This window comes from Pseudoliparis swirei, chromosome 5 (genome assembly GCF_029220125.1).
Source record: "Pseudoliparis swirei isolate HS2019 ecotype Mariana Trench chromosome 5, NWPU_hadal_v1, whole genome shotgun sequence".
NCBI lineage: Eukaryota > Metazoa > Chordata > Actinopteri > Perciformes > Liparidae > Pseudoliparis > Pseudoliparis swirei.
In genome coordinates this window covers 2,393,225-2,417,448 of record NC_079392.1, presented here as the reverse complement: position 1 = coordinate 2,417,448, position 24,224 = coordinate 2,393,225, and the positions used below count along the sequence as shown (strand labels likewise).

General features: G+C 41.6%; 1 protein-coding gene across 1 annotated transcript; it reads right to left on the bottom strand.

Annotated features, from left to right (window-relative positions):
• Positions 1-33: 33 nt before the first annotated feature.
• Positions 34-17,366, bottom strand: axdnd1 (axonemal dynein light chain domain containing 1). The gene is made up of 26 exons (XM_056414740.1): positions 17,204-17,366; positions 16,365-16,516; positions 16,180-16,283; positions 15,549-15,642; positions 14,456-14,541; positions 14,321-14,377; positions 13,040-13,148; positions 12,748-12,869; positions 11,907-12,047; positions 11,696-11,800; positions 10,499-10,619; positions 9,953-10,054; positions 9,697-9,863; positions 8,421-8,490; positions 7,671-7,914; positions 6,337-6,553; positions 5,798-5,891; positions 4,571-4,779; positions 4,297-4,387; positions 3,960-4,082; positions 3,485-3,553; positions 3,216-3,257; positions 2,895-2,999; positions 2,700-2,791; positions 1,200-1,339; positions 34-464 (listed from the first exon to the last, which is right to left on the bottom strand). Exons 1-26 carry the CDS (start codon positions 17,265-17,267, stop codon positions 352-354), a joined length of 3,033 nt encoding a protein of 1,010 aa, XP_056270715.1. The 5' UTR covers positions 17,268-17,366; the 3' UTR covers positions 34-351.
• Positions 17,367-24,224: the final 6,858 nt, after the last annotated feature.

Genomic DNA, 24,224 nt, shown 5'->3' with positions numbered 1-24,224 from the left:
TCCTGGATGATGTAACATGTTGACATGTCTCAGTAATGTGTGATGAGCTTTATTATTTTATGGAAGGAAACAACAACTAATGTAATTGTACATATCACAAAACCACATCAAGCCGTTAGATAAACGATGACATCGTTCTATTCACCCTCAGACTACAGATTACTGGATGTTGGACCACATCGTGCTCATATCTCTGTGTTGTTCTTTACTTCCTGTGATGTGTAAACATGTGTAGATAGAAGTTATGTAACCGCAGATGGTTTTTCCTTTACATGAAACATAAAACGCTACAATGTGTAAAACAAATAGTTCCTCCCACATTAAATGGAGCGTCCTCCTCCTCGGGCCGCGTCAGCGTTTCTTGGTCTTCTTGGTGCTGCCGGTGGCTTTGGATTCACTCTTCTTTGGAGGAGTCGTGAGAGGAAGAGGAGAGCGGGGGGGGAGGGGGGGCGTCTTCTTCCTCTCTGCAACAAAACACACATTAAACGCTTTAATACTGTATTCAGGGTTCATCCACATGACCAATGAACAGGTTCATCCTCATGACCAATGAACAGGTTCATCCACATGACCAATGAACAGGGTTCATCCTCATGACCAATGAACAGGTTCATCCACATGACCAATGAACAGGTTCATCCTCATGACCAATGAACAGGTTCATCCTCATGACCAATGAACAGGTTCATACGCATGTTGATGGGTTTCCAGAACTTTAAACCAAATTTCCAAGATCAAAATTCTTTTAAAATCTCTTTTTATAAATGAAAAAGTGAGAAAACATCATATTTAAACTAACAAATATACAGTTTATAACCTTAAGACACAAATGAATGAGACAATAGTTTAGATTAAAATAATAAACATTTATGTCTTTTCAGTTCAGGTGCGTTCACTTGCAGCGCGGTCAAATGTGTGAGTATGAAAGAAAGTATGCCGGATTATATTTAGAGTGTCATTCTTTTTAAAAGCATATTAATTATTTAAAACTCAGCGTGAATAAACATATGAATATAATAAATTTCCATGACTTTTCCAAAACGTTTGTACATTTTTTTTCCAGGGACTTTTCCAGGCCTGGAAATAACATTTAAACAATTTCAAGGACTTTTCCAGGTTTTCCATGAGCGTAGGAACCCTGTGCTTATTGTGTCCGTGTCTCAGGTAGGGGACGATGGGGTCTTTTGGTCAGGCGGTACCTTCGCTGCCGGTGCTATTCAGGCCGGGCCGACCCTGCAGTCGTCTCTCCAGATCCCGGATCGTGTCCAGCGCCCCCTGCAGGGCGTCTTCGGCTTCAAGGGACCGCTGCTCCGCGCTCTGGACACGCAGCTCAGAGTCACTGGAACACAAGAGACACCTCACCTGGAGAGACATCTCACATGGAGAGACATCTCACATGGAGAGACACCTCACCTGGAGAGACACCTCACATGGAGAGACATCTCACATGGAGAGACATCTCACCTGGAGAGACACCTCACCTGGAGAGACATCTCACCTGGAGAGACACCTCACCTGGAGAGACATCTCACCTGGAGAGACACCTCACCTGGAGAGACATCTCACATGGAGAGACACCTCACATGGAGAGACACCTCACCTGGAGAGACACCTCACATGGAGAGACACCTCACCTGGAGAGACATCTCACCTGGAGAGACATCTCACATGGAGAGACACCTCACATGGAGAGACATCTCACCTGGAGAGACACCTCACCTGGAGAGACACCTCACATGGAGAGACATCTCACCTGGAGAGACATCTCACCTGGAGAGACACCTCACATGGAGAGACACCTCACATGGAGAGACATCTCACCTGGAGAGACATCTCACCTGGAGAGACACCTCACATGGAGAGACATCTCACCTGGAGAGACATCTCACCTGGAGAGACACCTCACCTGGAGAGACATCTCACCTGGAGAGACATCTCACCTGGAGAGACATCTCACATGGAGAGACACCTCACATGGAGAGACACCTCACCTGGAGAGACATCTCACCTGGAGAGACACCTCACATGGAGAGACACCTCACATGGAGAGACATCTCACCTGGAGAGACATCTCACCTGGAGAGACACCTCACCTGGAGAGACACCTCACCTGGAGAGACACCTCACCTGGAGAGACACCTCACATGGAGAGACACCTCACCTGGAGAGACATCTCACCTGGAGAGACACCTCACCTGGAGAGACATCTCACCTGGAGAGACACCTCACCTGGAGAGACATCTCACCTGGAGAGACACCTCACCTGGAGAGACACCTCACATGGAGAGACACCTCACATGGAGAGACATCTCACCTGGAGAGACACCTCACCTGGAGAGACATCTCACCTGGAGAGACACCTCACCTGGAGAGACATCTCACCTGGAGAGACACCTCACCTGGAGAGACACCTCACCTGGAGAGACACCTCACATGGAGACACACCTCACCTGGAGAGACATCTCACCTGGAGAGACACCTCACCTGGAGAGACACCTCACCTGGAGAGACATCTCACCTGGAGAGACACCTCACCTGGAGAGACATCTCACCTGGAGAGACACCTCACCTGGAGAGACACCTCACCTGGAGAGACATCTCACCTGGAGAGACACCTCACATGGAGAGACACCTCACCTGGATGTCCCCCTGGTTGTTATTTTAAAGGTGATGTCACAGGAGTCTACACGTTGACTTACTGAAGTTCCTGCTGCAGTAAACTGATCGTGGTCAGATCACTGAAAGCTTTCTGGGCTTCATATGTTGCTGGAGACACAACCAGCTCCTCAGTCTGGCAGACAGACAGACAGACAGACAGGCAGACAGACGGTCAGACAGACGGTCAGACGGTGTGTTCAGCGGGTCAGAGGCGGTGCGTGGCGTGGTGACCTGACCCCGGGCAGGAGCACTCGGCTCGTTCCCAGCAGTCTGCGTGTGATGTTTCCATCGTAGCTGATCATCTTCACCACAGTGGGCTCAGACACCGGCAGCTCCCCCTGCTGGACGACAACAGCCACTACACCGTTATTGTTTGGAGCAAGTCAGTCTCCGAGAACATGTGAAACAAACTGAGTTCCTTCCAAATATATGCGTAAAATAAACTGTTAATGCAAAATACTCCAAAGCTCATCACTGCCGCATGAATGTGTAATGTTGATGTTTTTTGTTCTCTTGTGGGAAGACAACAATCTGAAGAATGTAAACTACATTAATACCTGATCGGCCTCTTGTTGTGTGTCGTGTCCTTCGGCCGTGTCCTGTGGAACAACAACAGCATCATTAGCACCAGGATTATTAATAAAATGCTAACAGTTGTTGAATATCATATCTTCGGCATATTCTTAATTTGACCTAAACAAAAGGTCTAATTGAATGTCATTAATCAAGTGACATAAGCGTTATTCATCCTGTCGTCTAGGCCACGTTTATCCAACATATGTTATATTTAATCTAAATGGTTCCAGGGTGTCGTAGCGCTGTTTACCTCTCCTGGCTCAGCCTCATCTTTAAACCCCCCGTCTGCTTGAGGCTCTGCTGACACGTCCGTGTTCCCCTATAAACATAAAACCACAAACACATGTTGGTACTTTTAAAGTTTTCCAGATAGTTGTGTTAATTCATTAATAATTAATTGAAACAATCTCTCCTCTGAAGTTCTACTTCACTGTCGTGTCAGTATCACCATCAATCAACCGACACCAGACATCCGAGTAACTTCTCCAAAAAGAGACTAAGTTAAAATATAAGATCATAAATAATAATGTATTTAATTTATATAGAGAGCTGTTCAAGGTATTTGAAAGACACTTTATAAGACACACAATAAAATAAATAACTAAAATTTGAATTAAAAAATAAGAACATAGAGCACACAATCGCAGTTATGAATAGTAAACCACAGCCGTGATTATCTTTATTTTAGGATTCAAAGTCATGTGAGTTGTTGATTGGCTCCTCACCAGACTCTCCGGGGCGTGGTCCCTGGAGGCGGAGTCAGCCTGCAGGACAGGAAGCTCTGCAGGACCAGCTGCCACTCCACAGAGCAGCATCATGCTGGTCTCCACCCAATCGGTGCTCTCCTTCTGAGGACGAGACAGCAGCACAGCACACATGTAGGTGTGTTCACCTCCCCCTAGTGGGTAACTCCGGTACTGCACCCTCTCAAAGTAAAAGACAAGTCGTCGGCCTTAAAATGAAATGTAGGTTGTGTGCGTATCTTAATTTTTCTATCGATGTTGGCCTGATATTACCATAAAGTTATTTTTCATCTATTTAATTCCGCAGCATAACTTTTACCTGCAGATTCCTGCACTCGTTCATCTCTTCCTCGCTCTCGGGTTCAAGTGGGTTCTGCAGAATCTGCTCCTCCAGGATCCGTTCGCAAGAGCTGGAGTCGAAAAAACAAACATTTAGATCTCAGAGTTACTAATCATGTATGTGTGAGAAGGTTATCACTGCCCTCTGATTCAGTTCAGCACTTCCTTATTGGACTGACGTGTGAGTTACGTTGGTGAACAGCATCTCATGACGATAAATCGTGAGAAGAAAAAGATTCAAAAACGTCAGCTACCTGCTGATGTTCATGGAGAACAAGTTCAGTTTCTCAGTCAGCGTCTTGGCGTCTTTATCCAGCGTCTGTGGTGAGAGGTTTGTCATGTAGCGGTGGTCCTGGTGCTGGTCCTGGTCCTGGTCCTGGTCCTGGTCTTCACTGTGCTCTGGAACCATGACGAGCAGCAGATCCAGCATCCAGCGGGTCAGACCCGTGTGAAGAGAACGGACCTGAGGGGGGAGGAACCGCTCAGTCAGGTTCAGGAGCTGATGTGTTCTTAAAGAGTTCTTCAAAGAACCTATAAAGGTGTCTCAAAGAACCGTAGAACATGGTTCTTTAAGGCACCATTTATGGTTCCTTCAAACAACCTTTCAATTAGGGTTCTTTAAAGAACCATTTCCTTAAAGAGTTCTTCAAAGAACCTATAATGGTGTCTCAAAGAACCTTAAAACATGGTTCTTCAAGGCTCCATTCATGGTTCCTTCCAAGAACCTTTTCAAACCAGGGTTCTTTAAAGAACCATTTCCTTAAATAGTTCTTCAAAGAACCTATAAAGGTGTCTCAAAGAACCTTAAAACATGGTTCTCAAGGCACCATTTATGGTTCCTTCAAAAAACCTTTCAAACCAGGGTTCTTTAAAGAACCATTTCCTTCAAAACATGGTTCTTTAACCTTTTCAGCCCCGTGCAAATGGACCTATTTTTTAGGTTTCTGCTCGACATAAGAAACCCAAACTAAAAAGGGTTTATATATCTCTGCAACCACAAAGGCTGTTTGAATAATGTTGGTGTTATAATAAAAGGCAACACATGTGAGATGTTGTTCAGATGTGTAAATATGAGTTTATATTTTACTGGTTAGGAGTAAATAAAGATGAAACACAGCAAAAATAGAAGTTTCAGGTTCGCCTAGGGAGAAAGAAAAGCACATTCAGGATCATAACTCTTAGAAGGATGCACAGAACATCTCTAGACTAACTCAGATAACAACACAACATATGAATAGTCTGACTGCGAAGTTTGACTTGGAAGAGAGAAGCAGAAATAAAGTTAGAGAGTTTTTAGTAAGGAGAATTTAGGCGAGGTCTCTAAAATGTGCATTTGGGCTCATTTGAGCACCATCTGTGGAATTTTACTTTTCTCATGTACCAAAACATTTATTTCACTTGTGTTTTACTTTTGGTGTTGAATACATCCAAATCCATCAGTCTGTGGCTTGATGGGTTAACTGGGTCGGGTTGGTACTGACCTCGTCTCTGAGCCGCTGGTTCTCACCCTCAGTGAAGTCGGACATGCTGGTGATGAACTTCTGCACTTTGTGTAACGCCTCCTCTGCCTCTGAGCTACACACACACACACACACACACACACACACACACACACACACACACACACACACACACACACACACACACACACACACACACACACACACACACACACACACACACACACACACACACACACACACAGCAGGTAAATAAGCATTAAGCGATTGATGACCCCACTATTAACCCAATTTACTATATATGTTCTACTGTCTTTTCTTTATTTGAATTTGAATTGAAGTTTTTCTTTTTGTCATTTAAAATGTTTAGTTGATTTCTTTTTTGTTCGAGAAATAAAAAGTAAAAATATATATACCGGTATATATTTTTTTCTCACCTTTCTCATGCTTAATGAACTACACATCATCTTACAAATAATTCGTAAATTACATAAAAATAAACTCAAATGGCCAAATGGCCACTTTCTTTCCATTTAATCCATTGTTTAAACCAAATTTACAATAAGTCAGGCTTGTTGTTGTCCTCTTGGTTCTCCGCCTGCATGCTGGAGACGTCCTGAAAAACGTGTTCGGCCAGACCCGTCCAGGTCCTCAGAGCCTCCTCCAGCTGCAGCCAATCAGAGACAGAGGCCACTGCTGGTCCATCGACCGCCGCACCGAGCCTGGAGGCCTGGGACTCCATCGAGCCGAGCAGCGCCGCGACCCGGCCGCGGACCCCTGAAACGGGACAACGGGGGTCAGCTGAAGTCCACGACATGAGGACTGCACCCCCCCAACGAGGACCAGGAGAACACCAAGACCACCAAGAGACAGGTTCATCCACATGGTGACCAATGAACAGGGTTCATCCACACGACCAATGAACAGGTTAATCCACATGACCAATGAACAGGTTCATCTACATGACCAATGAACAGGTTCATCCACATGACCAATGAACAGGTTCATCCTAATGACCAATGAACAGGTTCATCCACATGACCAATGAACAGGGTTCATCCACATGGTGACCAATGAACAGGGTTCATCCACACGACCAATGAACAGGTTAATCCACATGACCAATGAACAGGTTCATCCACATGACCAATGAACAGGGTTCATCCACATGGTGACCAATGAACAGGTTCATCCACATGACCAATGAACAGGTTAATCCACATGACCAATGAACAGGTTCATCCTAATGACCAATGAACAGGTTCATCCACATGACCAATGAACAGGTTCATCCACATGACCAATGAACAGGTTCATCTACATGACCAATGAACAGGTTAATCCTCATGACCAATGAACAGGTTAATCCTCATGACCAATGATCAGGGTTCATCCACACGACCAATGAACAGGTTCATCCACATGACCAATGAACAGGTTCATCCTCATGACCAATGAACAGGTTCATCCTCATGACCAATGAACAGGTTCATCCTCATGACCAATGAATAGGTTCATCCTCATGACCAATGAACAGGTTCATCCACATGACCAATGAACAGGTTCATCCTCATGACCAATGAACAGGTTCATCCACATGACCAATGAACAGGTTCATCCTCATGACCAATGAACAGGTTCATCCTCATGACCAATGAACAGGTTCATCCTCATGACCAATGAACAGGTTCATCCTCATGACCAATGAACAGGTTCATCCACATGACCAATGAACAGGTTCATCCACATGACCAATGAACAGGTTCATCCACATGACCAATGAACAGGTTCATCCACATGACCAATGAACAGGTTCATCCACATGGTGACCAATGAACAGGTTCATCCTCATGACCAATGAACAGGTTCATCCACATTTTACAAATTCCCTCACCACTCTCTCCAGTGACGTGGGTGTCCAGCTGCTTCAGGAGCCCCGACAGGGCCGTGTCCAGCTCTCTGAGGGCCTGCTGGCCTCCAGCTGTCGGTTCGCCGTCCACCGGAGGAGGGGCGTGTCTTCTGAAGAGCGCCAGGCTGATGTTCAGCCATCTTTCCCGGTCGTGGTCGAGCTCGCTGAGTGTCTGCTGGCAGCACAGCAGCGTCTCACCTTGATAGGTGTCACACTGGAGGGCCAATGACTGCAGAGGAGCAGAACAGGGGGAGGAGTCAAGGACATTAAACTTACTGTATGACTCACATCATAACACATCCACTTGATAATTACATTATATATAAAATGCATGCTTTGAAAAAAGCTGTTCCTAATTTAGGTTCAAGAGCAGTGTTAAATACATAGAGACAGAAAAATAAAGGTTCTTAAATGGTTCTTTAAAAGGCTTTGTGGTTCTACGAAGAACCATCACCTACTGAGAAGAGCCATTTTGGAAATGGTGCCTTAAAGAACCATTTTTTGAAGGTTCTTTGAGACACCTTTATAGGTTCTTCCAATAACTCTTTAAGGAAATGGTTCTTTAAAGAACCCTGGTTTGAAAGGTTCTTTGTGGAACCAGAAATGGTTCTTCTATGGCATCACTCTGAAGAACCATCTTTGGTTCCAGATGGCCCCTCCATGTCTCTGTGAGCAGACAGATGGACGTCATCAGGGACCACGATGATGAACACATGAAGGAGGTGAATGTCTTACCTGTGACCAGTTTTTCATATCAGCGTGACACTTTTCCAAAGAAGCGTCCTCATGCTTTGGTTGAGGACCGCTTGAAGGAGAGGAAGACGCACGTCAATCTTAAATTGACACTATACTGAGCAGGTTTACAGAAAATCTAATATATATAGATACAATTATATATATATATAATTATATATAAATATATATAAATATAATGATATATATATAAATATATATGTAATTATATATATATACACAATTATATATATATATTTATATAAATATATATACAGGACTGTCTCAGAAAATTAGAATATTGTGATAAAGTTCTTTATTTTCTGTAATGCAATTAAAAAAACAAAAATGTCATGCATTCTGGATTCATTACAAATCAACTGAAATATTGCAAGCCTTTTATTCTTTTAATATTGCTGATTATGGCTTACAGCTTAAGAAAACTCTAAAATCCTATCTCATAAAATTTTAATATTTCCTCAGACCAAGTAAAAAAAAAGATTTATAACAGCTGAGTGTTTGTCAAGGCTCAGGAAACCCTTGCAGGTGTTTCGAGTTCATTAGACAATTCAAGTGATTTGTTTAATACCCTACTAGTATACTTTTTCATGATATTCTAATATTTAGAGATAGGATATTTGAGTTTTCTTAAGCTGTAAGCCATAATCAGCAATAAATCAGAATAAAAGGCTTGCAATATTTCAGTTGATTTGTAATGAATCCAGAATGCATGACATTTTTGTTTTTTAAATTGCATTACAGAAAATAAAGAACTTCATCACAATATTCTAATTTTCTGAGACAGTCCTGTATATATACAGACACAAGTATATATATATAATTATATATATATAAATATATATATAATTATATATATAAACATATATATATAATTATATATATATATACACAATTATATATAAATATATATATATATAAATATATATATACATACACAATTATATTTAAATATATATATACATACACAATTATATATATATATATACAGGACTGTCTCAGAAAATTAGAATATTGTGATAAAGTTCTTTATTTTCTGTAATGCAATTAAAAAAACAAAAATGTCATGCATTCTGGATTCATTACAAATCAACTGAAATATTGCAAGCCTTTTATTCTTTTAATATTTAATAATTTTTTAATTGCATTACAGAAAATAAAGAACTTTATCACAATATTCTAATTTTCTGAGACAGTCCTGTATATATTTTAATTAATGGTTGATTATGAAACCTCCCTTGGTGTCTGAGCGTTCCCTTACTGGTGGTGCGCGATGCAGAAGGCGAGCCACTCGACGATGCCTTGCTGGATTGTCCCGATCTGTTCACACTGAGCACGCTCAGTCCTCTTCATCTGGGACATGAAGGCAGTCAGCTGCTCCCTCCAGTGGTCAGTGAACTCCATGATGGTATTCAGGTCGTCTGAGTCCTAAAGCAGGATGGTCACGGTCACAGTTAGAGTGAATTGAGCCACCTGGGGGGTCGTACCTGGGGCAGGAACAGGAAGTGCTTTGTTACCTTCAAGCTGAGGGAGAGGCAGCACTGCTCGGCCGACTTCAACCAGCTCTGCTCGATGACGTGAAGCCGATGGATCAGCTGCAGCTTCTTCAAACTGATCACCTGACAATCACAGAGACATGTCAGGGTTCACACACATGGTGACCAATGGGTTCAAGGACTTTCCCAGGGCTCTTCACCAAATTTCCATCACCAAATCTCAGATGTAGACATGAAAAAGTGATAAAAATGTTGAATTTAAACTAACAATGAGAATTCCAAAGCATACAGTATGTATACCGTTTGAATAAACATATTAATATAACACAACTTTGGTGATTTTAACACTGTTTTAAAATTCCAGGACTTTTCCAGATTTTCCATGACCGTACGAACCCTGCGTGTTATCCCCACAGCCAAAAACTCATCGTTAACAACATTGGCCACGGCTGTTTATATCATAAAATAATCCATATTGATATACTTCTCATTCCTTCTGATATTAAAATCCCAAACAACTGGAACATGGCGTGAGTCCGTTGACAGAACGCCTCCCGGCTCCCTCACCTTGAGGGCGAGGCAGAAGGTGAGCTGGCTCCAGGAGTCTCTCTCCTCCGTCAGCCGGACCAGCCGGGCCTCCAGGCGGCCCCGGTGCAGCTCGTACAGCTCGTGGTAGCCCTGCACCGCCCTGAGAGGAGCACACGGAGCATCTACGACTAAATCTGTTGCTTTGCCCCCTTGAAACACTCATTTTAAGCTTCTACATTTGGAAGTAATACAGACAGATACAGTCAAAGTTGCTGTGTACATTACAACGAGGATAGCGGCACCTGGCATCGAACACGCGGGTCCATCATCGCTTCAACGGTGTTACTCTTTGCGGTATTCTTTTTGTCATTTTCTGAGTAAGGCACAAATAAATATCCTGAAATAAATCGCTCATATCAACCAGATAAATAAGCTTCATATTAATCCCGCTGGTTAATTTTGGAATACGCCAACTTTTTTTGGTTCACCGTGGGCCACATCAACATCAAAGGGTTGTAGCTTAAAGATATAAACCTATAAACTACTCCCACTATATTGTTAATAAACTCTCTTTGCATTTGATTATTGTTCATTTAATCTTATACATATTATAACACAAATCCATTTAATTTTAAACCTTCAAAATAAAAGCACAGGATATTTTTCTTCAATTTCTTTAAGAAAAGTTGATCGTGTGTCTTTCAAGCCGTCGGGGCCACGTAAAATGACGTGGCAGGCCGCATTCGGCCCGGGGGCCTTGTGTTTGACACCTAGAGACCAGCAGTCCAGAGAAAGAGAACAAAGAGGTTGAATTTTAATAATAATAGATTCAAGATTCAAGGTTTCATTTGCCATTTGTGCCCCTAGACACACATCATGGCCGCACATCTTAAAGGGCCAGTGTACCTGAAACATAAATGTATAAACTAATCAAACATATTGTTAAATAACTTTCTTTGCATTTGATTATTGTTTATTCAAGTGTAGAAATATGGTACGTAAGAACATCTCTCTAACATTATGACATAAATCCATTTGATTTGAAACCTTCAAAATAAAAGCACAGGATATTTTTCTTCAATTTCTTTAAGAAAAGGTGATCGTGTGTCTTTCAAGCCGTCAGGGGGCCAAGCAAAATGCCGTGCCGGGCCGCATTCGGCCCTCGGGCCTTGTGTTTGACCCCTGTGCACTAAATGAACGGTGGTTCAATGTGTTGCTGCTGTACTGGGGACTCACTCTGAGTTGGTGTGAGTTTGCTCGAGGGCCTCTGCCAGCTGCCGGTGAGCGCGCTCGGCCTGCCGGGAAACAGATGCATCATGGTCTCTCATCCTGCACAGCTCCCTGTGAAGAGGACGCACACCCGGAAACACATGTATTACATTCACACGTTGTAGTGAACGCTAGTATTTTAAATGTCGGGTTACGTCTCCGTCGTGAACCTACGCACGTGTTGAGCCTCTGGATGGAGGTCTTGATGCGGTGGATCTCCTCCGTGAGCCGGCGGTCCAGAGCTCGCTGGGCCACCGTCTCCGTGTGCAGAGCCTTCAGCTGCCTGGGGACTCGCTCCAGCAGGGACTGGTAGCGCTCTCTGGACAGACACACACACACACACACACACACACAGACACACACACTGCTGTGAAAAAGGGCTTCTTGAGGGTCATTGCTGGAGAAAGATCTTCTGAAAATCTTCCAAAAAGTCTTTGTCGAAATATTTTTTTTAAGTGAACACAGTTGCAGAATGATGGCTCGTTTTATGAGTTATTATCTACATCCATATTTCCAAAATCTGGTGTGAAGGTTCCCTCAGCAGTGTTTTTACCATTTAAATAAATATATATTGTCCGTAAATATGATTTGAGAGATGTTTGTAAGTTTACTGCACAAAAGGCTAAAAAGGGATTAAAAGAAGATGCATTTCTATTGTAGGAGTTCAATTATGGAACAACGTTAAAATGGATATAAGAATGGTCAACTCAGTTTGGTTTTCAAAAGAATTATTTATAAAATTATTTTTGAGGGTTATAAGTGTGATTGAAAAGTATGTATATGGAAGATGTATGTGAATAAATATATATATATATGTGTATATATATATTACTTTGTATTTTCTTTATTATTTTTCTTTATTTTATATTAATTCTTTGATTTATTTGATTATAACAATTATATAAGCATATTTTGCTTCTACCTATATCTTTTCAGTCTCTGTTTTGTATATTATATAGAATAACATTGTCTTGTATTGCAATGATTGACTGAATAAAATACACAACAACAACAACAACCTGAGCTTGGCGAGCAGCTGTCCTCTCTCGGCACAGCCGACGCTGACCTGCCGGATCAGCTCGTGGAAAACGATGTTGTAGATGCTCTGCTCCGCCTGCACCAGCTCCAGCAGACCCTCCATCTGTGGAGCACGCCATTGCACTTTCAATTTAAATGATGTGGAGCCGGCTCTACCAGGAGGAAAGAAAACTCCATGCAAATACTCCAGTTGCACTCTCAGCACACGTTGCACTCCGTGTCTCCGCTCAGCCCAAAAGCCTGATGTGGCTCTCGTCTGTACGTTCCGCCTACCTGGGAGAGCTCCGTCAGCTCCTCCATCTGCCGATCCACTCCGGCCTTCTCCAGCATGTCATCCATCATCCTCATCAGCTGGATCACCTCCAGCCTGCCACTGGGCCTCCTGGACACACGGAGCACACACACACCGCCCGGGTCGGACCAGCACTGGGCCGAGAGCTTTTGGATTTTACGTTTCACAAATGGTGACACTTTTCAGGATTCTATTGGCTGCCAGTGTGGTCAATCTAGTGTTGGTTGGTAGCCCTCATTTCTACTGGCGCTGATGTTTCCAAAAATGTGTCGTTTTCTGAAATCGACCCATCCCCCGCTAGTTTTAGTAATTTCTAAACTATACTAATTTTTTGTTGTTTATCTTAACCCTTGTGTTGCCTCAGGGTCATTTTGACCCGAATCAATATTACACCCTCCCCCCGCCTTAGGATTAATTTGACCCCATTCAATGTTTAATGTCGGTGTTCTTTCGGTAGTCAACAAACAAACATAAAGTGCCTCACACTTAAACTTGGAAAACAATATTAATTCTAATAATTTTCTGGAGGTTTTAATTGCTGGCGTTAAATTGAACCCAAAGGGTAAAATATGTTAGTAAATATAAAGGTAACAGGATGGTGAAACATTGAATCGGGTCAAAATGACCCAAAGGCGGGGGGAGGGTGTAATATTGATTCGGGTCAAAATGACCCTAAGGCAACACAAGGGTTAAAAACATTTTAGAAAAATGCTGTGTTTGGATATATTGAACACCATGAGTAACATAGAAGTGAAATATATGGTTTGTTACATGAGAAAATGAAAATGAACATTTGCCAAAATGGCCGTTTTGGAGACCTCGCCTAAATTCTCTGGACTAAAACCTTCTAACTTTGTTCTGCTTCACTTTTTCAAAGTCAAACTTTATGCAGGGAGAATGTTCACATATTTTAATATGATTTGTGAGGGTTTTAAATCTTTCAACTGCCTCATTCCAAAAATATAATCATCCTGGAAGTGCTTTTTTTTCAATTCGGACCTGAAATTTATATATTTTTTCTGTGTGCCATCTTCATTTACTCTTACCCAGTAACATATAGACTGATATGTACACATGTGAACAAAAGAAAAAAATGATTAAAAAGGTAAAAATGATTAAAACAGCCCTAGTGGTTGCGGAGATACAACCTTCTTAGTTTGGGTATGCAATTTTCAGAGCAGAGGCCTAAAAAAAGCTTGGTGCTGAAAGGGTTAAGGCACAGCGGACTATTACTTACTACTATTATTAATATAGTAACTCACAATGAAGGGAAGACACGCAGCTTCTGCTCATCGTCCTGCAGCTGCACCGTGAACGCACTGAGGAGAGAAGCAGCGTGAGCGGGTGTTTTATTTCTTTCTTACAACATGAAGATTTAGGTAAGAAAGCAGACTCACTCCTCGAAGAACTCGAGGCTCCGTAGACCTTTGTTCTTCACCATGTGATATTCCTCCGGGATCAGACGGTCTGAGACATTCACGTTCTGGAAGACAGAAGAGCGGCCGTGGTTATTACCGTGATGCACGAGACACAAATATACGGCAATAAATGTGAAGTTAATGTGATTATCGTAAATCACAGCAGGGTAAGAAATGTACATTTTTTTAGGGGGCAGTTTTTTCCCCACTGACTGAAATCCAGAAGCAATTAAAAAGAAATTGAGGGCACTTTTTTAAACGTGTGAAATAATATTAAACTTTTATTCAACAATAATAAATATACTTATTTAGGCTTACAGTATAAGAGCAATTGTCATAAAATGGCAATAATAAGACAATGATGCAGCAGTCCTCAGATTCAAAGTGTTTTCTTATATTTTTAGAACAAAAAACAAACAGAAAACATAAATCAGGCAAACATATTCAATTGTATTCTTATTGCTTTGTGGATATTTATTGTTATTAAATTTGTTAAACAACTATCAACAATTCTAATTTATTTCTTTGTTTTTTTATAATTCAAAATTGTATTTATTGATTTTCTTGTGTAGAGTACAGGCCATACAGATAGGACACACACAACAAAGAACAAAAATAAAATGCTATTAAAATATCTAAATTATGGGGGCATTTCTTGCCCCCCTCCTCGTGATATCAGGGGCAAAAGTATATTTCTTAGGGTCAGTTTTGCCCTTTGCCCCGGTGTGTCTCTGATGCGGAATCACAGCATCTGTGAGGCATCTGTAAAACCTTCTACGACTGAATATGAATATTTAAAATGTCTCTTTTGACTTTTACTAACTATGTTAATTATCTTTATTATCTTTGCAAGACACAATCGACATGCACAGACCTGCTGCAGCTCGAGTCTGCATGGTTTCTACTTTTTTTTCCCCTTCTGGGTTAATAATGAAGTTTCTGTAGCACGGCTTTAATGTGTTGTACCACATGATGCTCAGAAATAAATCAGGTAAGTTACGACTTTTGGCTGATTCTAGGGCCTTACATATGTTTGCCATGAAGGGTTAAAAGGTCACCTGAGACCGTTTACCTGTGGTTCTCCGATGCCACTTCTGTCAGTCAGTGGGGGGAGGGGGCTCCTCTTCCTCTGGGTTACCATGGCATCGCACAGGAACGAAATATCCCTGAATGGACGTCATCCAATCAGAAAAGAAACATAAAGAAAACAACTCGCCTCTGAAGGGTCGTCTGCAGTTAAGACACTTTGAGGCGGCAAACGTTATTATCAGATTACAGGTAACTATTCATTTATGGGACATTCGACAAGTAGCCTGGAGGAATTGCAAATAAAATGGTGGTAAGAATGATATAAATACAATTGTTATTGTAGTTTCAAAATGAAGGATGATGATTTATGATGATTTATGTCCGTGTTTTTCTGTCCCTGTCTGATTGTTCGTATAGTTGGTTGTTATATGTTATGTCATCTTTATTTATTTGGTGTTGTTTTTTGTTGTCTGGTAATGTGTAACTTATACAAATTTTAAAATAAAATGATTGAAAGAAAGATAACTACCTAAAATCAGTTAGGTGAAAATGCAATATCCAAACCAATAAACATGCAAGTGACGTTTTATTGGATGACATCACTCTAAATCTTTGGATGAACATTATTGTTTCAACAACAACAACAACAACACTGTTCTGTCGGTGCAGCTGACCTGCCCGCTCCGGTCAGGGATGTCGGCTGCTCCAGAAAGAATTTGTATTTCTTGCGTCCGAGCTGATGATGCCAGACTGCGTCCGGCCGTCTGAGTCCACATCCCTGTGTGCACAGAATCCTTCTTGGGGAACTACGCAGACATAATGCCATCTCTTGTTGGACCAATGGTGGTAGAATAGATACCTTGCAGTGCCGGTGGTGTGCAGTGTGGCCCGGCGTGCTCCTGCTGCTCACGGTGGAGGTCAGGCTGACCACCAGCTCATCTGGGAGGGCGTGGTTGTTGACGATGGGAGGATATCTCTTCCTGCTCTCTGCTGGGACATTCAGCTCCACAACTGGAGAAACACAAATACTAATAAAAAAACTCAAACATACCAGGAGGTGGATAACTCACCTTGGTATGAGGGAATGTACTACTTTAAATCACACAACAGGTATCCTAATGGTATTTATATTTATATATATATATATATATATATTATAATGTATATATTATATATAATGTGTGTATTTATATATATAATATAATGTATATATTATATATAATGTGTGTATGTATATATATACATATTATATATATGTATATATATATAGATGTGTATATATATATATTTATATATATATATATATGTATATATATATGTATATATATATATAAATAATAGTGACAAATAATTGTGTTAGTTTGAGTGGGAGAGATATAACTATACATCTGTAATCATTTCTGCAGAAGTTAGTGGCTGTTATAACGATCTAACTTCCGGTTGGGATTAACTAACGACCTGTGTTACGGTTTAACAGGCGACCCTGTTAACTGGCGACTTTTCACGTATAGCCTCCTTAGTATAGTCCTCGTTAGTAATGAAGTGTCAACCCCTCTCATATACATAATAATATATACTGTACGAATTAAGCAATGCGGCATTCACGAGGGTTGGTTCAAAGTCACCGGTTAACACGGTCGCTTCTTAAACCGCAACACCTGCTAGCTGAGCCACCCCCTCGTCCCCGGAGTGTCCCACCTCTGGCGTCCGGCTCCGGCCTCCATGAACCCGGCGCTGAGTTGGCTCTCGTGACCGCAGACATCCTTAAACTCACGGCGGGGGACGTTACGGTGAGCTTTAAAAAAACTAAAATTACTAAAAGTGGACGGGAAGATAGTTTTTATTGGCCTAAAAAAATAAAATCGCGAACCCGTCCTTTCTCCCAGGGTCCGACTTCCTGGTCGCGTTGCCATGGAAACAACCAGCGCTTTAACATGGACACTGAAGTTTGTTATTTTTTTGTCTTATCAAAGCCTGAATACAAATGTAGCTACGAAATAAAACAATATATAGTTCATTTTCTGTTGTTTTATCATAGCCTTAATATAAATGTAAAGCTACGAAATCAAACAATATATATAGTTTGGTTGTATTCATTTATTAACGTATGTTGTGTGTGTTATTGCTGGGTTCATGAACTGACTATAAAACACGGGATTACTCTATATTTGTCTACTCGCGTTTTGTAATCAGTTCATTAATGCACTCAACAATATATTATTTTATTCATTTAACTAAATAACCAATCAATCAAACATGTTATTTATAAAATGATAATTCATTCTACAATCTATAAATCCATTTTAATGATTGAGTCATTCCGTATTTTTATTTTATTTAGTTCTATTTGTATAATATAGAAAATGTAATTGACAAAGATGATTGAAATTGATATGAAGATTAATATGTCACATCGTGATATTTAGATTTTAGGTATGGCTTTGTTTGTTTTGTTTGTTTTACTAAAGCACGTGCTGTATCTAAATAACATATACGTAACAATATGTGCATACCCTTATAATTATCTAAACCCATTTATTCGATGTTTAAATGTTATTCCTTCACATGAGTTATCCCGTAACTCCCTCTCGTGTGATTCGTCACATGCCCGAGCGTGAGGGCGCGCGCTCAACGCCACGCGGTGGTCTTTTTTGGATTATTGCTCCATCAACACAACAGCGAGCATCAAGTGGATCTGCAGCCGACAGCAGAGGAGTCGCAGCGGGCAGAAGAGATCCGTGTGTAGGACGAGACTTCCACTCAACCATCAGGATGGTTTCCTGTGACGATGATGGATTTAATTCGCTGTCATCATTTTGAATTACTTGCACGCGCACTTCTCATCTCGTCCCTGTTGGTGACAGGAGGTACGTGACTGCTTCTTCTCCCGAGGTTATGAGTCGAGTTTCAGAGGAAAGACCTACTTGATGTGACGCTGCAGCTGAATAATAATCATCATAATGTCCATATGATATTTATAAAGTTAGAAGTACATTCATAGGGCTGTTTGCATGTGAACACCAGCGGAAGTAGACTCATTATTGCAGTGGTTCTCAAATGAGGGTCCGTGAAGGCACCCCAGGAGGCACGGTAATAAAAAAATATATATTTAAAATGAGGATCCATTAAAAAATCCTTTATATATAAGTTTAAAAAAGTGATTTATTCCCTATTAAATCAGACACTGATGTCACAATGCTGCGTATTACATATTTCTCTTTCAACCCAGAATGCTTTGCAGCAATGAGGGGGTACATCGAGGGAACCAGTGCATTATTGTATCGCATGTTCTCAATATTCCCCGCATGATGCCTGCAGGTTGGATACAAGACTCATTTCAAACGTTTGTTTTATTAACACTCGATTGGCAAAAGTTTCCCGAAACCTTAAAATGAAGTAACACGATATAAAGATGGATACCATGCGTCTGATACTGGTGCACGCTTGGAATATCAATTAACACCGTGAGAGTTGACACATATTTCCTCTCTGTGGTAATCTTTGCACATCTAGACAAAAAGAAATCTATACAATGGTGAGCAGCTGGTGACCCGTGAGGGGGTGTGAGGGGCTGACGAGCGATGGACCATACGTCTCATATAACACCTCCATAACAATAACCTGTGTTCTTATCGCCACTGAACACACACGCAGCTACTGCAGCGACGTGCATCCGTCAGGTGGCCCACATGCGCTGCTGGAGGACCTCCAGATAGGACCAGACAAAGACCCCCAGAGGGCATTTGCATATGAAAAGAGCCTTACATGCTGTGTGTGTGTGTGTGTGGGGGCTGTGGCGTGTGGTTGGCTAAGTCTCAAACAGGCAACAGGCCGTCGTCTGCAGTCCTCTGGATTTAGTAAACACCTGTCATGGTTTCCCAAGATACACACAAACCGTCTGGAGGAACGATCGACCTCCACAGAGGACGGAGGGTCGGTGGCTGAGTGGGTGGAGGCGGAGCTACTCTTGTAATTGCTCTTTTTTTACTTCTCCGTCGTCTACACTCGGCCTGATTGAGCTCTTGAGGCGTGATCAGCGCGCGCCATCATCATCATCATCCTCATCATCATCATCATCTGGCCGAGTGTTGTTGGAACATCTCTTTTCATATCGGCGTGAAGCGACCCGAGCAGCGCGGTGACGATGATGACGCTGTCGAGCACACGCAGAACCATGGAGGAGCATCTGGAACCGAGAAGGGTTCTTCAGAGTGACGCCATAGAAGAACCATTTCTGATTCCAAAAAGAACCTTTCAAACCAGGGTTCTTAAAATCGTGAAAGACTTCTTTAAAGAACCTATAAAGGTGTCTCAAAGAACCTTAAAAACATGGTTATTCAAGGCACCATTTCTGGTTCCACAAAGAACCTTTCAAACCAGGGTTCTTTAAAGAACCATTTCCTTAAAGAGTTCTCAAAGAACCGATAAAGGTGTCAAAGAACCTTAAGGAAACTTTCTGTTCTGTTTTTATTTCTATTGTTTAAATATAAAAGACGAGGCGCAGTCAATGATGAGAATCCTCGAAAATGCGATAATATTATTTTTTTAATGTAAGATACATTTTTATGATCATTAAAAAAGGTCAAAATCAAAGAACCCAAACATATTTATATTTTTAGGACACACATGATTTAGTCACACAAGAGGATAATGTATTTCATTGCGGCCCCTAAGGATGAAGTGCTGATCGTCTCATTAGGATGTGCAGCAGCGTCGATAGACACGAGAGGATCTAAACACACCGTCAAGTGTGAAGAAGTAAATGCTTTAAAACCTTCAGGATGCAGTTACCATGGAAACGGATTGAACGCCGAAGCCAAACAGTGTGATTGGTTACCATGGCAGTCGGCCATGACGCCCTGAGAGGCTCTTACATGTGAAGCCCTCGTTGCGCCGACAGCTGCTGGCTTGTTTTCATCAAAGCGACAGAAAGGCCGAGCGTGACCTCTAGGGACCACGGGGTCACGCACAAGTGATTCATCACAAGTCACTCATGTACCTTTAGTCAACACTTCAATTCAGTTAATATAGCCCGATATCACAAAATACTAATTATCCTCAGAGGGCTTTACAATCTGTACACATAGACATCCCTGACCTTTGACCTTTGACCTCACATCGGATCAGGAACTACTCCCAAGAAATAGAAAAAACCCTTCAGGGGTAAAAAAAAAAGTAAGAAACCTTCAGGAGAGCAACAGAGGAGGATCTGGTCATGTGACCGGATGAACAATAGATGTCATGTGACCGGATGAACAATAGATGTCATGTGACCAGATGAACAATAGATGTCATGAGACCAGATGAACAATAGATGTCATGTGACCAGATGAACAATAGATGTCATGTGACCAGATGAACAATAGATGTCATGTGACCAGATGAACAATAGATGTCATGTGACCAGATGAACAATAGATGTCATGTGACCAGATGAACAATAGATGTCATGTGACCAGATGAACAATAGATGTCATGTGACTAGATGAACAATAGATGTCATGTGACCAGATGAACAATAGATGTCATGTGACCAGATGAACAATAGATGTCATGTGACCAGATGAACAATAGATGTCATGTGACCAGATGAACAATAGATGTCATGAGACCAGATGGACAATAGATGTCATGTGACCAGGTGAACAATAGATGTCATGTGACCAGATGAACAATAGATGTCATGTGACCAGGTGAACAATAGATGTCATGTGACCAGATGAACAATAGATGTCATGTGACTAGGTGAACAATAGATGTCATGTGACCAGATGACCAATATATGTCATGTGACCAGATGAACAATAGATGTCATGTGACCAGGTGAACAATAGATGTCATGTGACCAGATGAACAATAGATGTCATGTGACCAGATGAACAATATATGTCATGTGACCAGGTGAACAATAGATGTCATGTGACTAGATGAACAATAGATGTCATGTGACCAGATGAACAATAGATGTCATGTGACCAGGTGAACAATAGATGTCATGTGACCAGATGAACAATAGATGTCATGTGACCAGATGAACAATATATGTCATGTGACCAGGTGAACAATAGATGTCATGTGACCAGATGAACAATAGATGTCATGTGACCAGATGAACAATAGATGTCATGTGACCAGATGAACAATAGATGTCATGTGACCAGATGAACAATAGATGTCATGTGACCAGATGAACAATAGATGTCATGTGACCAGGTGAACAATAGATGTCATGTGACCAGGTGAACAATAGATGTCATGTGACCAGATGAACAATATATGTCATGTGACCAGATGAACAATAGATGTCATGTGACCAGGTGAACATTAGATGTCATGTGACCAGATGAACAATAGATGTCATGTGACCAGGTGAACAATAGATGTCATGTGACCAGATGAACAATAGATGTCATGTGACCAGATGAACAATAGATGTCATGTGACCAGGTGAACAATAGATGTCATGTGACCAGATGAACAATAGATGTCATGTGACCAGATGAACAATAGATGTCATGTGACCAGATGAACAATAGATGTCATGTGACCAGATGAACAATAGATGTCATGTGACCAGGTGAACAATAGATGTCATGTGACCAGATGAACAATAGATGTCATGTGACCAGATGAACAATAGATGTCATGTGACCAGGTGAACAATAGATGTCATGTGACCAGGTGAACAATAGATGTCATGTGACCAGATGAACAATAGATGTCATGTGACCAGGTGAACAATAGATGTCATGTGACCAGATGAACAATAGATGTCATGTGACCAGATGATCAATAGATGTCATGTGACCAGGTGAACAATAGATGTCATGAGACCAGGTGAACAATAGATGTCATGAGACCAGGTGAACAATAGATGTCATGTGACCAGATGAACAATAGATGTCATGTGACCAGTTGAACAATAGATGTCATGTGACCAGGTGAACAATAGATGTCATGTGACCAGATGAACAATAGATGTCATGTGACCAGATGAACAATAGATGTCATGTGACCAGATGAACAATAGATGTCATGTGACCAGATGAACAATAGATGTCATGTGACCAGATGAACAATAGATGTCATGTGACCAGATGAACAATAGATGTCATGTGACCAGGTGAACAATAGATGTCATGTGACCGGGTGAACAATAGATGTCATGTGACCAGGTGAACAATAGATGTCATGTGACCAGATGAACAATAGATGTCATGTGACCAGATGAACAATAGATGTCATGTGACTAGGTGAACAATAGATGTCATGTGACTAGATGAACAATAGATGTCATGTGACCGGGTGAACAATAGATGTCATGTGACCAGATGAACAATAGATGTCATGTGACCAGGTGAACAATAGATGTCATGTGACTAGATGAACAATAGATGTCATGTGACCAGGTGAACAATAGATGTCATGTGACCAGATGAACAATAGATGTCATGTGACCAGGTGAACAATAGATGTCATGTGACCAGATGAACAATAGATGTCATGTGACCAGATGAACAATAGATGTCATGTGACCGGGTGAACAATAGATGTCATGTGACCAGGTGAACAATAGATGTCATGTGACCAGGTGAACAATAGATGTCATGTGACCAGGTGAACAATAGATGTCATGTGACCAGATGAACAATAGATGTCATGTGACCAGATGAACAATAGATGTCATGTGACCAGATGAACAATAGATGTCATGTGACCGGGTGAACAATAGATGTCATGTGACCGGGTGAACAATAGATGTCATGTGACCAGGTGAACAATAGATGTCATGGGACCAGATGAACAATAGATGTCATGCGACCAGATGAACAATAGATGTCATGTGACCAGGTGAACAATAGATGTCATGTGACTAGATGAACAATAGATGTCATGTGACCAGGTGAACAATAGATGTCATGTGACCAGATGAACAATAGATGTCATGTGACCAGATGAACAATAGATGTCATGTGACCGGGTGAACAATAGATGTCATGTGACCAGGTGAACAATAGATGTCATGTGACCAGGTGAACAATAGATGTCATGTGACCAGGTGAACAATAGATGTCATGTGACCAGGTGATGTGATGTGCTCCTCCAGGTGGACGCCCCGCCCCGGTGGACCGGTGCTCTCCCAACCCGTGTCAGAACCGGGCGATATGCAGAGCGCGGTCCGACGGCTACTCGTGTTTCTGCGTGCCGGGCTTCCAGGGCGCCCGCTGCCACATCGACGTGGACGAGTGCGTCTCGCAGCCCTGCAGGAACGGGGCCGCCTGCCTGGACCGGGTCGGCCGGTTCTCCTGCCGGTGCTCCGCCGGGTTCACCGGTGAGAGGGAGTCAGAGGGCTTTGAGGACGGGAGCTATTTTAGATTGATGGAGAAAATCAACGACAACGTTTTACCTCGGTTTTAGATTTTAAAAATCAATGTTTAAAACGTGGAATTAAACACAGATCCTCCATGTTGTTGAAGAGCTGCTTACATGACATGCAGACTCTTATTTTCAAAGAGTTCAATATGATTTATAGTTATTTTAAGGTCATTTTTAGTAGTAAACTAACAACATCTAATGTGATGATTTATTAAATCTCTTATTGGGATGCAATTGACCTCTATTCTAATTTTATCTATAATTTACATTATTTAATTTTTTCAACGTTCCCAAAACTATTTGTATACATATTAGATGATTAACCAATCAGCTGATAGCATCA

Excerpts from the sequence above, each read along its gene's own strand:
- axdnd1 (XM_056414740.1), bottom strand. The coding sequence starts at position 17,267 with ATGTCTGCGGTCACGAGAGCCAACTCAGCGCCGGGTTCATGGAGGCCG. Across the intron at positions 16,284-16,364 it reads CACACCACCGGCACTGCAAG|GGATGTGGACTCAGACGGCC; the intron begins GTATCTATTCTA and ends CTGTGCACACAG. Across the intron at positions 3,258-3,484 it reads ATGAGGCTGAGCCAGGAGAG|GACACGGCCGAAGGACACGA; the intron begins GTAAACAGCGCT and ends GTTGTTCCACAG.